The following is a 16240-nucleotide window of genomic DNA, read 5'->3' as shown; positions in this document are numbered from 1 at the left end:
AGGAGGTGAGCCATGGTAGCTGGGTCCTGTCCTATGCTTCAGAGACACAGCGAGAATTTAGGATCATGCAGGAATAGATACCACACATGGAAGTCTGAGATGGGTTTGGATTTGTCAAGTAGTTCTTTTGTTAAATAGCAACTAGGCCAACTCACTGTTAAATCATAGTGTTTAAATCTCCTGTCTCTCTCACTGTCATTAAAGGTAAACCCAGGGGTGCCTGGGTGGCTCAGTGGGTTAAGCCTCTGCCTTCGGCTCAGGTCAGGGTCTTGGGGTCCTGGGATCGAGTCCCTCATCTGGCTCTCTGCTCAGCAGGGAGCCTGCTTCCCGCTTGCTCTCTGCCTGCCTCTTTGCTTACTTGTGATCTCTCTCTCTGTCAAATAAATAAATAAGATCTGTAAAAAAAAAAAAAAAAAAAAGATAAAGCCAGATGCCATCAAATCATTCTCCCCAAGCTCATTTTGCCACATTTGAGAAGTTTTCTTTTACGATAAATGCTTTGGCATAGGTCTTGGAAGTTCGTTCAGCCAAAGTGGGACAAGGAGAACGTTTGTCTCAAGTTCAGAGTAGAATTACTGAGGTGCTTCATGTTTATTCTGCTTGCAGAGATTGGCAAACTTGAACATAGTGCACGGCCCACATGGCAAAAGCTTGAACATCAGATATGAAAACACCCAGATCTGCTAAGTCCCCTTCACAGTAGCCCACCCTCTCCTTAAGAGGCACTTGGCAGTAAGACTGTGGAATCTGTCTCTCTTGTCCAGTCGTCCCTTAACCCAGAGGAGACTACCTTCCTGCAGCTTGCTGTCCCCAAGTCCTTCTCAGTCTGTTAGTGCTGGCTCTCTCCTTGATGGAGACTCAGGAGACGGGAGGGCAGGGACGTGGACAGACTTTTGGTTGATTTGTTCTTATTTACTTGCTAAGAATGGTTTTTATTTCATTTCCCTGAGTGGGCTTGGAGCTCCAGTTCTTCCTCAGGTCCCCAAGCCTTACTTAGTTCTGCCTTCTTTGTCACCCCTCTCATGGAGACCTGCCAGCGTTCCCCTTTCTTTCCCCTTTAGCCCATATAAATCCCATTAGAAAATGTCTCCTGATACTGCTGATTCAGTTGTCTTGGTTCTGTTTCCTTTATGTACATCATGTTCTTTCTCTCCCATTAACAGAAGACCTGGATGTCCTTGTTCTCTGACACCAGCTCTGTTAAGTGATGGCCCACAGCGGCTGTGTGCTGGGGTTCAACCAGCCCTGGGGGGGAACAGAGCACACTGTCAGGAGGTGCCCTCTGATGAGGTCCAGTTACCAGAGATATCACGTTTCTCTTTCCTGCTTCCTGTTTGAATGATATTTCTCCTTGGATTTCAGTAAGCATCTTCTATATCCTTTCTTATATTTACATCTGCTGTCTTAGCTCCCTAATACGGTTATAAGCTTGTTGGAGGGGAAAATGTATCCTCTATTTCTTTGGGGTCTTCTGTAGGAGATAGGTTCCTGGGTGACCTCAGATGTTTATTTGGTTTAAATGCTGCCTTACCTGAGAGGGATTGCATGCTACCAATTGCTACCTGGTGTTTAGCATTTTAGCTAGAAATCTGTTACCAAGGGTCATTCAATGAGTCTTATGATAATAATCTTCAGATTTTTAACCTCAGATTTTTGTAGAGAAGCTAGCAGTTTTCTTAGTCTCCCTCAATCCAGAAACCAGGACTTATCTGGTCAGCCACGACTGCTTCCCGAGCCCTTGGCCCTGGCATCCTGTTTAATTCAGTTCATCTATTCGAAAGTCCAGGTGTGTGTTCACGTGGAATAGACCTGGTCTATCTTCACCAGGTCTCACTGGGCCTTCCCAGCTCTCAGAGCTGTTCTCCTCTCCCCAGGCCCAGGCCTTGGCTCAGCAATCCCCTTATCCTTTGGGGCAGAATGCTCCCAAACCTTTACTCCACCTCCCTCTCATCTGTCTTCCACACTGCTGCCCTCATGACCTTCTAAGACAAAGTTGTGACCCCATCTTTCCCTACATACAGTCTGTCACTGCATCCGCATCACCCGTAGGGGATGCTGGCTGGACTCTGAGGTCTTTCATTGTGGGGGATTCTGCTTCTCTAGCCTTGCCCCCCCGACACCTGCACATAGGGCACACAACAGGCCCAGTTGGCTCACCAACCCCACACCCAGTGCCAGGCGGGTGGTTCTCTGCTCCTGGAGAGCACCTCCTGGAGACTTCTCTCTAACCACGAGCCCATGGCATCGTCCACAGTCACCTGGATGATGAGCCCCTTCCTGGACCTTTCTCGGTTGTTTGAGGAAGACATGTTTATATACTTCCAAATATCTTTTATTCTTCTATGCCTCTTACTGGCATTATAATATTTGTTACTATATTGATTTCTTGAGGCCAAATACCTTAATCATCCCAAGATACACACCCAGTAAATGCTAAATGCATCAGATACCAGAAATCATTTATCCAATAAAAACTTTAAAAAACCACTCTTCTCCTTTAGTTGACAGATCTAAGTTACAGTTCTTGACAATGACTGTAACTTGCTGTAAAATGGAATGAATGTAGCCTTTAAAGACAATACCAAAGCTAGTCAACATCGATCCACTTTGTAACCTGGGACTAGGTTTTCCATTGGGACAGAGGATCCTTATCAGGGACCTTATCAACGTGACCCTACCTGTGTGTCTCAATTTCAAGGACTCCTATTAAAGGGATGGGAAGGAGAAGATTAGGGGAGGGAGGACAACCCCTTGGCACCTTAGGAGTCTTGGTAAAAGGTTCCTGTCTGCCTGGCCCTGAGGAGGAAGCCTTGTCGAGGGGGCATGTGGACATGTGAGCAAGTGCATGGAGTTTGCTTCAGTTTCCTGCAGTTGGCCTCCCCCACTGCCTGTAGTCAGACACTCAACTGACACAGAATCTGAGTCCAGAATTTTTTCCGGGTGCAAAGTTTTTTTAGTTCAGGACTTTCCTTCCACTTTCCTGCTTTTAGAACATTCTCTGTTCTCTGGACAGTTAGTTCCTTATACTGGTAGGAACAACATTCGACAGAAGGAGTTGAACTGTTAGACTATTTGACTGGCCATCCCCATGGGGACCGGAAAGCCACTGTTGGTGCCCTCCGTGGGCTCAGGCTGTGGTTCACCCTCACGTGACCTCTGAGTCGCTGGGCCTGCTCAGCCATAGCATCTCGCTCATTCCGGCGCCCACCATATTGAGAAAGCCTACTGTGTGCCAAGGATTGTGCTGGGTGCCGGAGGTAGCTCAGAGGAATGAGATGGGACCTGTGCTCTCTGGAGCTTAAATTACAATTTTATTGTTATCTGTCCATTCAGTATTTTCATTTTATGTAGTCACGGCTACTCCCACACACTTCCCGAGCACCTCCTAAATTTGGCAGAGAGGGAAAAGGACTTCGCCTGCCCCTCCACCCCGCCCCCAGCTAGTCTGTCTGTATCATTTTGTTAAATGTAGCAGTCTTGACCTAGAGCCAGTGTTCCAGAAGCCTTGGCTCCTCTTTCCACTCAGCCTCTTACTTATGTGTAACTGTGGGCCAGAGAAAGCCAAGAGCTTTATCTCCCTCATCCTTCATGGCAAGATAATCCTCCTCCACAGAACTGTGGGGCAGTTAAAATAAAATGCCAGCTGCGGAAGTTACTTGGCAAATTCAGAGCACCAGAAGAGGAGACATCTGTGGCCATGGCTGCAGTAGACCTTAGGAGGAAGTCAGGGCTGTGGTCAAGGTTGTCAGAGCTAGGCGAGCTGGTGGGGTGGGGTGCGGGCAGGAGCGTTGATGCATTTCATTCTCTCTGTGCCTCTTGTAAGGGACCTGTCTAGCTGTGGCGGGAACACCCTTGCCACTCCCAAGCCGCGTGTGGGGCTGGGCGCTGATGGTGCTCACGTTCCTTATGCTCACCTGCTCGCCCTCCCATCTTTGATCATAGAAGTCTGATCTTGACTGTATTTTCCATTTATCTAACAACACTGCTGTCTGTCTTTGATAGGCCTCCCCCACCCCCCAATTAGATAAAAAACTACCAACTTTCAGACCCCACTGCTGCTTTTTTTCAGGTTTAGTCAGCCTTTTTTTTCCCTACTGAAACTAAGCCATCTGTTTGATCCTTTCTAATAAAATCGGTCAATATTTTTACAAAATTGCAGTTTCCTTGGTTTTATGTCTTTTTTAAATAGCTGACCTTAAGTTTTTTATACATGTAATGTTGAGGTATATTTTCAAGCATTTTTGACTAGTGAGTGAATCTTAAATAGAGACTGGTTTGTTATTGCCCTTGGTTTAAGTCAAGTTTTACTTAACTGTTTTGAAGAGTTATGTATCACATTGCTTGAAAGCCAAGATATACCTAAGGGTATGGGGAGAAAAGGTATGGGGAGAGAAGTCTCGCTGCCGCTCGCACCTCCCCACCCCTTTAGAGGAAACCAGTGTTGGCACTTCTTGGGTAGATTTCCAGAAACACAGTGTGCATACACATGCCTACTTTTTTGAGCAGAATATTTGCTTCCTATGCGCACTGTTCTACAACTTGCTTTATCTCACCATGTCTCTTATTCTGTAGCAGTCAACTTAAAAAGATCTTCGTTCTTTTTCTGGTTGCCTAGCATTCCATTATGAATAAATAAACTCTGTAATTTATTTCATCAGTTCCCATTCAGTGGACATTGATTTAGCTTGTTTCCGCTAATACATATAATGCCCCAGTGCACAACTTTGTACCCATGCGATTTTCCATTAATGAGGGTATATTTGTGGCATAAGTTCCCATTCATGGAATTGCTGAGTCACAGGATATGTGCATTCATAAAGTTAATATGTTGCCAAATTGCCCTACATTAAGGTGGTTTCAATTTATATTACCCCTGGCAATGTGAGAGACTACCTGTTTGTATTTTTCTATATCCTCTCCAGCTCAGTCATTCAATTTTTACCTTTGTCATAGGCACATTTAAAAAATGATCTCCCGGTGTTGTTTTAATTTGTCTCTTACCACGGGTGAAAGTGAGCATCTTTTCACTTGCCCGAGAGCCCCTGGATTTCCTGCTCTGAACTGTCTCTTCCTATCCTTCAACCATTTTTCTGTTTTTTTTTTTCTTTGTCCATTTGTTGTTCTTTCTATTAATTGATTTTGCGATGAGTGCTTTGTGTATTTGGGAAGTTTATCACTTGTCCTTTACTGATTTCTTTGTTGTGCAGATTAACCAGCTTTTTTTCCTTAGTGATTTCTGGATTGTGTCATACTGTAGGAAGGTCCATACTCTGGAATTCATGTGTTTTGGTTTTGGTTCTTTAATTCATTCATTGTTTCTTCCAGAACAGTTCTGGGTCTTTGTTTTAGGGTTTGGGGTTTGGGGTTTTTTTTGTTGCTGTTGTTGTTACTGGTTTTTTTTTTTTTTTACTTTTATTCTTTGAATCATCCAGAATATATTTTAATATAAAGGATGAGTTACAGAATCAACCTTTTCCCAGGAAACAGTTAATTTATTTCAGCCTTGCTTTTATTTTATTTGTAACATACAGGTGTGTGCCCTGTCAAACTCTCTTATACCATCCCTGAACATCTAACATGAGTCAGATAGATTTAGGATGACATAATTTTTTTAGGAGACCGCTTGGCATAGGGAAAGCTCGTCATCTTCAGAGCCTAAGAGACCTGGTTTCAAATGGGAACTCTGCAACTTCTTAGGTATGTAGGCTTGGGCAAATTAAAATTATGTAAACTTTCTGAGCCTTTGTTGCCTCATTTGTGAAATATGGTTGATAGTACCCCATTTCATAGATGGGTTGTGACAGTTAGAGATGATGTTTAGAAACTGCCTGTCCTGTGCCTGGTACACAGTAAATACTTGATAATGGAGAGCTGTTATTATTGTCATTATTGTTACCAATATGGGTAGTGTGATATTGGCTTGAATGAGGACATTGTGTCCCTCCAGTCCCTATGTGTAGCCATTCTTCAATAAAAGTGCCTCCTGGAAATTGGATATAGGGCTTCCCTGCCTAAGCCAAAAGCCATGGCAGGTGCCCTAGTAAATGATTGGGCCAGCATTTTCAGGGCCGTGTTCATAACCTCTGGGCAGATGTTTGATTGTTGGAGTGTACATTAGAATATGATTGCACTTTGCTGCAAGAGGAAGTCCGTCTGATCGTGTAGTTTGGTTTTATAGGCAGATCTATGAAGTTAACTGTGAAGCATTGTTTCCTCACCATTAGTGTTAGTGCTCTTGGGCCAGATGATGATTTAGAGAATGGGATCTGTATGCTTTCTTACCTCGGAACCTTGTGTTAAGTCTTGTTATAAATCTGGAAATTACTTAATTGGGTGCAGTTACCTGAACAGAAGTTGTTATCTAAGTTAACTTCTCATTTGAAGCCCAATACCCGAGGACCTAGTCTTTAACTGGGTAATTGATTACTGTGTCATTCCACACCTCTTCATGTATGCCGATGCTCAAGATTTTTTAATATGTTAACTTGATTTTCCTGTAAGGTTTTTTTTTTTTAACCTCTTTCTTTTCCTCTAGTAATGTTTAATCTTAATTTAATATCTATCTTTTGAAAGACCTTTCGCTGCAGTCCTTGCGCACATAAAAACTCAACATCCAAAAATCAATTTTAAAATTATTGCTACTAGTCTCATTATGTCTGAAAAGCTCCTTCCGTTCTGTTCTCCTGTTTTCTGTCTTCTGATCCTGCACCTTTTCAAACTGAAATGCTGGACTTCCCTCTCTCAAGCTTCTTAATAATTATCAATAATTCAGAAAAATCTTACTGTCTGAGACTTCTGTTTTCCCTCTTTTGCTTGCTTCTCTTGAGTCCCAAGGATGTTACTAGACTTTCCTCTCTTTTTTTTTTTTTTTTAATATAAACTGTCAGAAGCTAATTTTTCTCTGCCATCAGTATTAAGAAAATTTCCGTTTGGGAAATTTTACATGGTTTTATACAATAGATTTTCTTCCTAATCAGTAATCAGTCCACAAATATCCATTGAGGGCTTATTGTGTGCCAGCCTTTGAGGATATCATGAGTGAATAATGCCCTACCTTCAGGACTTTATTTTCTTCTCTTTTTTTTTTTTTTTATTAATTTTATTTTTTTTAAACATATATTTTTTTTCCCCCAGGGGTACAGGTCTGTGAATCGCCAGGTTTACACACTTCACAGCTCTCACCATAGCACATACCCTCCCCAATGTCCATAACCCCACCCTCCCTCTCCCAACCCCCCTCCCCCCAGCAACCCTCAGTTTGTTTTGTGAGATTAAGAGTCACTTATGGTTTGTCTCCCTCCCAATCCCATCTTGCTTCATTTACTCTTCTCCTACCCCCTTAACCCCCCATGTTGCATCTCCTCTCCCTCGTATCAGGGAGATCATATGATAGTTGTCTTTCTCCGATTGACTTATTTCGCTAAGCGTGATACCCTCTAGTTCCATCCACGTCGTTGCAAATGGCAAGATTTCATTTCTTTTGATGGCTGCATAGTATTCCATTGTGTATATATACCACTTCTTCTTTATCCATTCATCTGTTGATGGACATCTAGGTTCTTTCCATAGTTTGGCTATTGTAGACATTGCTGCTATAAACATTCGGGTGCACGTGCCCCTTCGGATCACTACGTTTGTATCTTTAGGGTAAATACCCAGCAGTGCAATTGCTGGGTCATAGGGTAGTTCTATTTTCAACATTTTGAGGAACCTCCATGCTGTTTTCCAGAGTGGTTGCACCAGCTTGCATTCCCACCAACAGTGTAGGAGGGTTCCCCTTTCTCCGCATCCTCGCCAGCATCTGTCATTTCCTGACTTGTTGATTTTAGCCATTCTGACTGGTGTGAGGTGGTATCTCATTGTGGTTTTGATTTGTATTTCCGTGATGCCCAGTGATATGGAGCACTTTTTCATGTGTCTGTTGGCCATCTGGATGTCTTCTTTGCAGAAATGTCTGTTCATATCTTCTGCCCATTTCTTGATTGGATTATTTGTTCTTTGGGTGTTGAGTTTGCTAAGTTCTTTATAGATTCTGGACACTAGCCCTTTATCTGATATGTCGTTTGCAAATATCTTCTCCCATTCTGTCAGTTGTCTTTTGGTTTTGTTAACTGTTTCCTTTGCTGTGCAAAAGCTTTTGATCTTGATAAAATCCCAATAGTTCATTTTTGCCCTTGCTTCCCTTGCCTTTGGCGATGTTCCTAGGAAGATGTTGCTACGGCTGAGGTCAAAGAGGTTGCTGCCTGTGTTCTTCTCAAGGATTTTGATGGATTCCTTTCTCACATTGAGGTCCTTCATCCATTTTGAGTCTATTTTCGTGTGTGGTGTAAGGAAATGATCCAATTTCATTTTTCTGCATGTGGCTGTCCAATTTTCCCAACACCATCTATTGAAGAGGCTGTCTTTTTTCCATTGGACATTCTTTCCTGCTTTGTCGAAGATTAGTTGACCATAGAGTTGAGGGTCTATTTCTGGGCTCTCTATTCTGTTCCATTGATCTATGTGTCTGTTTTTGTGCCAGTACCATGCTGTCTTGATGATGACAGCTTTGTAATAGAGCTTGAAGTCCGGAATTGTGATGCCACCAACTTTGGCTTTCTTTTTCAATATTCCTTTGGCTATTCGCAGTCTTTTCTGGTTCCATATATATTTTAGGATTATTTGTTCCATTTCTTTGAAAAAAATAGATGGTACTTTGATAGGAATTGCATTAAATGTGTAGATTGCTTTAGGTAGCATAGACATTTTCACAATATTTATTCTTCCAATCCAGGAGCATGGAACATTTTTCCATTTCTTTGTGTCTTCCTCAATTTCTTTCATGAGTACTTTATAGTTTTCTGTGTATAGATTCTTAGTCTCTTTGGTTAGGTTTATTCCTAGGTATCTTATAGTTTTGGGTGCAATTGTAAATGGGATGGACTCCTTAATTTCTCTTTCTTCTGTCTTGTTGTTGGTGTAGAGAAATGCGACTGATTTCTGTGCATTGATTTTATATCCTGACACGTTACTGAATTCCTGTACAAGTTCTAGCAGTTTTGGAGTGGAGTCTTTTGGGTTTTCCAAATAGAGTATCATATCATCTGCGAAGAGTGATAGTTTGACTTCTTCTTTGCCGATTTGGATGCCTTTAATTTCTTTTTGCTGTCTGATTGCTGAGGCTAGGACTTCTGGTACTATGTTGAATAGCAGTGGTGATAACGGACATCCCTGCCGTGTTCCTGACCTTAGAGGAAAAGCTTTCAGTTTTTCCCCATTGAGAATGATATTTGCGATGGGTTTTTCATAGATGGCTTTGATAATATTGAGGTATGTGCCCTCTATCCCTACACTTTGAAGAGTTTTGATCAGGAAGGGATGCTGTACTTTGTCAAATGCTTTTTCAGCATCTATTGAGAGTATTATATGGTTCCTGTTATTTCTTTTATTAATGTGTTGTATCACATTGATTTGCGGATGTTGAACCAACCTTGCAGCCCTGGAATAAATCCCACTTGGTCGTGGTGAATAATCCTTTTAATGTACTGTTGAATCCTATTGGCTAGTATTTTGGTGAGAATTTTTGCATCTGTGTTCATCAAGGATATTGGTCTGTAGTTCTCTTTTTTGATGGGATCCTTGTCTGGTTTTGGGATCAAGGTGATGCTGGCCTCATAAAATGAGTTTGGAAGTTTTCCTTCCATTTCTATTTTTTGGAACAGTTTCAGGAGAATAGGAATTAGTTCTTCTTTAAATGTTTGGTAGAATTCCCCCGGGAAGCCATCTGGCCCCGGGCTTTTGTTTGTTTGGAGATTTTTGATGACTATTTTGATCTCCTTACTGGTTATGGGTCTGTTCAGGCTTTCTATTTCTTCCTGGTTCAGTTGTGGTAGTTTATATGTCTCTAGCAATGCATTCATTTCTTACAGATTGTCAAATTTGTTGGCATAGAGTTGCTCATAATATGTTCTTATAATTGTCTGTATTTCTTTGGTGTTCGTTGTGATCTCTCCTCTTTCATTCATGATTTTATTTATTTGGGTCCTTTGTCTTTTCTTTTTGATAAGTCTGGCCAGGGGTTTATCAATCTTATTAATTCTTTCAAAGAACCAGCTCCTAGTTTCGTTGATTTGTTCCATTGTTTTTTTGGTTTCTATTTCATTGATTTCTGCTCTGATCTTTATGATTTCTCTTCTCCTGCTGGGTTTAGGGTTTCTTTCTTGTTCTTTCTCCAGCTCCTTTAGGTGTAGGGTTAGGTTGTGTACCTGAGACCTTTCTTGTTTCTTGAGAAAGGCTTGTACCGCTATACATTTTCCTCTCAGGACTGCCTTTGTTGTGTCCCACAGATTTTGAACTGTTGTATTTTCATTATCATTTGTTTCCATGAATTTTTTCAATTCTTCTTTAATTTCCTGGTTGACCCATTCATTCTTTAGAAGGATGCTGTTTAGTCTCCATGTATTTGGGTTCTTTCCAAATTTCCTCTTGTGATTGAGTTCTAGCTTCAGGGCATTGTGGTCTGAAAATATGCAGGGAATGATCCCAATCTTTTGATACCAGTTGAGACCTGATTTAGGACCGAGGATGTGATCTATTCTGGAGAATGTTCCATGTGCACTAGAGAAGAATGTGTATTCTGTTGCTTTGGGATGAAATGTTCTGAATATATCAGTGATATCCATCTGGTCCAGTGTGTCATTTAAGGCCTTTATTTCCTTGTTGATCTTTTGCTTGGATGATCTGTCCATTTCAGTGAGGGGAGTGTTAAAGTCCCCTACTATTACTGTATTATTGTTGATGTGTTTCTTTGATTTTGTTATTAATTGGTTTATATAGTTGGCTGCTCCCACGTTAGGGGCATAGATATTTACAATTGTTAGATCTTCTTGTTGGACAGACCCTTTGAGTATGATATAGTGTCCTTCCTCATCTCTTATTATAGTCTTTGGCTTAAAATCTAATTGATCTGATATAAGGATTGCCACTCCTGCTTTCTTCTGATGTCCATTAGCATGGTAAATTCTTTTCCACCCCCTCACTTTAAATCTGAAGGTGTCTTCGGGTTTAAAATGAGTTTCTTGTAGGCAACATATAGATGGGTTTTGTTTTTTTATCCATTCTGATACCCTGTGTCTTTTGATTGGGGCATTTAGCCCATTAACATTCAGGGTAACTATTGAGAGATATGAATTTAGTGCCATTGTATTGCCTGTAAGGTGACTGCTATTGTATATTGTTTCTGTTCCTTTCTGATCTACTACTTTTAGGCTCTCTCTTTGCTTAGAGGACCCCTTTCAATATTTCCTGTAGAGCTGGTTTGGTGTTTGCAAATTCTTTCAGTTTTTGTTTGTCCTGGAAGCTTTTAATCTCTCCTTCTATTTTCAATGATAGCCTAGCTGGATATAGTATTCTTGGCTGCATGTTTTTCTCGATTAGTACTCTGAATATATCATGCCAGCTCTTTCTGGCCTGCCAGGTCTCTGTGGATAAGTCTGCTGCCAATCTAATATTTTTACCATTGTATGTTACAGACTTCTTCTCCCGGGCTGCTTTCAGGATTTTCTCTTTGTCACTAAGACTTGTAAATTTTACTATTAGGTGACGGGGTGTGGACCTATTCTTATTGATTTTGAGGGGGGTTCTCTGAACCTCCTGGATTTTGATGCTTGTTCCCTTTGTCATATTGGGGAAATTCTCTCCAATAATTCTCTCCAATATACCTTCTGCTCCCTCTCTCTTTCTTCTTCTTCTGGAATCCCAATTATTCTAATGTTGTTTCGTCTTATGGTGTCACTTATCTCTCGAATTCTGCCCTCGTGGTCCAGGAGCTGTTTGTCCCTCTTTTGCTCAGCTTCTTTATTCTCTGTCATTTGGTCTTCTATATCGCTAATTCTTTCTTCTGCCTCATTTATCCTAGCAGTGAGAGCCTCCATTTTTGATTGCACCTCATTAATAGCTTTTTTGATTTCAACTTGATTAGATTTTAGTTCTTTTATTTCTCCAGAAAGGGCTTTTATATCTCCCGAGAGGGTTTCTCTAATATCTTCCATGCCTTTTTCGAGCCCAGCTAGAACCTTGAGAATCGTCATTCTGAACTCTAGATCTGACATATTACCAATGTCTCTATTGATTAGGTCCCTAGCCTTTGGTACTGCCTCTTGTTCTTTTGTTTGCGGTGAATTTTTCCGCCTTGTCATTTTGTCCAGATAAGAGTATATGAAGGAACAAGTAAAATACTAAAAGGGTGGCAACAACCCCAGGAAAATATGCTTTAGCCAAATCAGAAGAGATCCCAAATCGTGAGGGGTTGGGGGGAAGGGGATAAAAAGAGGTTCAGAAAGAAAAAAAAGAAAAAGAAAAAAGAAACAAATAAAAAAAGAAAACCAATAATGAAAAAATATAAAAAGGAAAAAATATATATATATTAGATAAACTAGTTAAAAAACGTTAAAAAAGAAAAGGGTAAAAGTTAAAAAAATTTAGCAGAAGAAGAGAAAAAAATTTGAAAAAGAAAAAAAATTAAATTAACTGTAAGGCTAAAGAATCATGGGGAGAAAGCCATGAGTTTCGTGCTTTGCTTTCTCCTCCTCTGGAATTCTGCTGCTCTCCTTGGTATTGAAACTGCACTCCTCGTAAGTGAACTTGGTCTTGGCTGGGTTTCTTGTTGATCTTCTGGGGGAGGGGCCTGTTGTAGTGATTCTCAAGTGTCTTTGCCCCAGGCGGAGTTGCACTGCCCTTACCAGGGGCCGGGCTGAGTAATCCGCTCGGGTTTGCTTTCGGGAGCTTTTGTTCCCTGAGCGCTTTCCGTAGAGTTCCGGAGGACGGGAATGAAGATGGCGGCCTCCCAGTCTCCGGCCTGGAGGAGCCGAGGGCCCGGGGCCCCACTCCTCAGTGTGTCCTCAGAGAACAGCGCCCAATTACTCCCGTCACCCTGGCCTCCGGCCGCGCTCCGAGGTGACCGAGCCTGTGACCGGTTCAAGGTAACCCCGAGCTGAGAGTCACTCCTCGGCTCCGTCTCTGTAGCCGGCTTCCCCGTTCTAATACCTGCGAGCTCTGCGACACTCAGACACCCCTGATCCTTCTGTGACCCTGCGGGACCTGAGGCCACGCTGACCCTGCGTGGGCTTCACCCCGGTTAAGCCTCTGGAGTGATGTCCCTCAGCAGAACAGACTTTTAAAAGTCCTGATTTTGTGCTCCGTTGCTCCGCCGCTTGCCGGGAGCCGGCCCCTCCCCCCGCGGTCTATCTTCCCTTCGCTTTGGATTCACTTCTCCGCCAGTCCTACCTTTCAGAAAGTGGTTGATTTTCTGTTTCTAGAATTGCTGTTCTTCTTCTCTTCGATCTCCCGTTGGATTTGTAGGTGTTTGCAATCTTTAGATAAGCTATCTAGCTGATCTCCCGCAACCTGAAGTAGTCTCAGCTGCTACTTCTCCGCCATCTTGACTCCTCTCAGGACTTTATTTTCTATATTTATTTTGTTTTGGCAGGAGAGAGGGGAGAGGGTGGGGTGGAGAGGGAGTCCTAAGTAATTCCATGCCCAACATGGAGCCAATGTGGGGCTCCATCTCACAACCCTGAGATCATGACCTGGGCTGAAATCAAGAGTTGGATACTAAACCGAGTGAGCCACCCACATGCTTCAGGAGTGTACCTTCTATATTGAAGACAGACAACGTATCAACTAACGAATGGGATCATTTCAATTATTAAGGTTATAAAGGAGATAAATTGAGCACTATATTAGAAGTGACCAGGCACAGAGGGAGCAAACTCATCCCCTTTCTTTATAGTTCTTTTGCTTCTGGTCTGACTATAAATCTTGTATTCTGTTTTCTCGTGATTTTTCTTTTAGTACTGTTTTCTGGTGCTTTCTTATTACCCAACATTTCGCCCTTTTCATTCATCCCTTAGATGACCAACTGCCCATTTTTAAGAACTAATAGATGATCTCATTGCATTGTGCTTTTCTTACTTATAATCTTATGCTTTCTTTCTGACTTCTAAAAATTTCTTTGCCACGGTGTACATGATAAAGGTTATCTTTAGTCATTCTTGAAATCAAAAGACATTTCTCCAAAATAAACCTTACTTTTTGACATCCTGTGTGTGTGTGTGTATAAACTATACATATATATATAATATATATGTAAATTATATATATATATATATATATAAAATTTTTTTGAAGAATAAGAAGAGTGATTTTCAAATGTTTCTCTCAGTGGAATGTGTGTCAGTATGTAAGGATGCCAACTTCATTTCTCCTAAGACTGGATTTTACTATAAGATTGTTATTTTAGGAAAGGGCAGTGAGGAGTAAGTAGCGTGTGTAAAGACTTTGCTTGCAAAATGAAGTTAACAATCTTTGGTTTTTAGAACATGGAACTCTTATGCCTTCTGGATTGACTGTTTAGGTCTGAAAATGAATACTCAGTGTTTTCTTTTCTGTTTTCAGGGATGACTCTGTCCCAGAGGACAACATCTGGAGGGGCATCCTCTCTGTCATTTTCTTCTTCCTTATCATCAGTGTGTTAGCTTTTCCCAATGGTAAGTGATGTCACGCTTTACCACATTTCTTCTGTGCATTGTGCCCTTTTGGTGTTTTTTGAGAGGCATGCCATCTAGAAGACGAAACCAGAAGATGGGAATAAAAACCTAATCTGTGGTGGTTGGGCTCTGCCTGACCAGGCTCTGCCACTGGCTGACTCTGTGGCCCTGGAGAAGACCCCCAGCTTCTTCCCGAGTACTTGAGTCTCTCTCTTCTGTAAATGGAGATTGTCAGGTAGGTGCTCTTGAAAGGGTTAACTTAAGTTACTACATGTTAAATTCTCTGAGTAGTGTAAGCTCTCCATAAGGGTCAGCTGTTCTTACTGTTGCTCTCTTTACTGTATCAGCTGAGTCATAAAATACTCAATTATTATTTAGTCCTTTTTGCTAAGGACAGGGTCAATGCTGTAATGAATATTACTTAAATAATGTGTTGTCCCAGGTGATCTTTAATCATGGTGAACTTTGCTGATAATGCATTTGGGATATGAATTTTCATGATCAGGTATAAAAAAAGACCATTACTACTGTGAATTTTACCCCCTATCATGATTATAGTGTGAGGAAACGTCTTTTGTTTTTTTTGTATTTTGGGGTTTTTTGTTTGTTTGTTTTTTAAAGATTTTATTTATTTATTTGATAGAGATCACAAGTAGGCAGAGAGGCAGGCAGAGAGAGGGGGGGAAGCAGGCTCCCTGCTGAGCAGAGAGCCCCATTCGGGGCTTGATCCCAGGACCCTGGGATCATGACCTGAGCCAAAGGCAGAGGCTTTAACCCACTGAGCCACCCAGGCGCCCCTGTTTGTTTATTTTTTAAATGGGGCTACTTGGGTGGCTCAGTCAGTTAAGGATCTGCCTTCAGTTCAGGTCATGATCCCAGGGTCCTGGTATCAAGCCCCAGGTCGGGTTCTCTGCTCAGCAGGGGGCCTGCTTTCCCCTCTCCCTCTGTCAGTCCCCCTGCTTCTGCTCGCTCTCTCTTGCTCTCTCTCGCTCTCTCTGTTAAATAAAATAAAATTTAAAAAAAAAAAAAGCTACCTTACTTAAGATTCATTCCTTTCCTCTGGATTGTCCCTTACTTTGTTTTTTCTTAATCCTCTTCAGTAACTTCTCCCTAGAATATTCTGTACTTATTCCCTATAACCATTTTTAAATGCTGCTTTTTTTATATCCTGTTCTTTTACTCTTAAGATATTTTGAAATTGTTCAGTCTTACCTACGCATTATGCTTCATGGGTCCTCCTCGGATTTAAACTTCGCACTTGAGGGTGTGTTTCTTCTCTTATCCTCCCATTTATTCAATAGAATGTAATGTGTAATATAAGAAGCCCATTGTGAATGTTACTCATTGCTACTTGGAAATCTACCATGGTGACAAAGTTCTAATACTAATTCCAAGTTATGTGTGTTGTCGGGGGCAGGTAGCAGCAGGGATGGGGTGTTCCCCCATCAATAAGCAATTTTTAGACACCAGTTGACAGCCCTCTAGTTCAACTCAGTTCTGACACTGTCTACCCAGAATTAGCATCAGATCCCACAGGTTAAGGGCTCATAGAGGCCACTGTCGATGCCATTTGCAAGTCTGAGGTTTTCACCTGTGCTTCTGACCAAATGGTTATAAACCAGAGGTTCCCATGACCCCTCCTTGGGCTCGACTGATTTGCTAACATGGCTCACTGGATGCAGGAAATGCGTTTACTCACTAGCTGACGGTACCAT

General features: G+C 41.7%; 1 protein-coding gene across 1 annotated transcript in view; it reads left to right on the top strand.

Annotated features, from left to right (window-relative positions):
* PTDSS1 (phosphatidylserine synthase 1) overlaps nucleotides 1–16240 on the top strand; it is a 68233-nt gene that overhangs the window by 3375 nt on the left and 48618 nt on the right. The window contains exon 2 of the mRNA XM_032858652.1: nucleotides 14434–14525. Within this exon, the coding sequence (XP_032714543.1) occupies nucleotides 14434–14525 (92 nt within the window). The remainder of the gene's footprint in view (nucleotides 1–14433; nucleotides 14526–16240) is intronic.

The sequence above is a fragment of the Lontra canadensis genome, unplaced genomic scaffold (genome assembly GCF_010015895.1).
Source record: "Lontra canadensis isolate GAN:19392208 unplaced genomic scaffold, GSC_riverotter_1.0 scaffold15, whole genome shotgun sequence".
Classification (NCBI taxonomy): Eukaryota; Metazoa; Chordata; class Mammalia; order Carnivora; family Mustelidae; genus Lontra; species Lontra canadensis.
The sequence above is the reverse complement of the archived record's forward strand: the minus strand, read 5'-3'. Positions and strand labels throughout refer to the sequence as shown.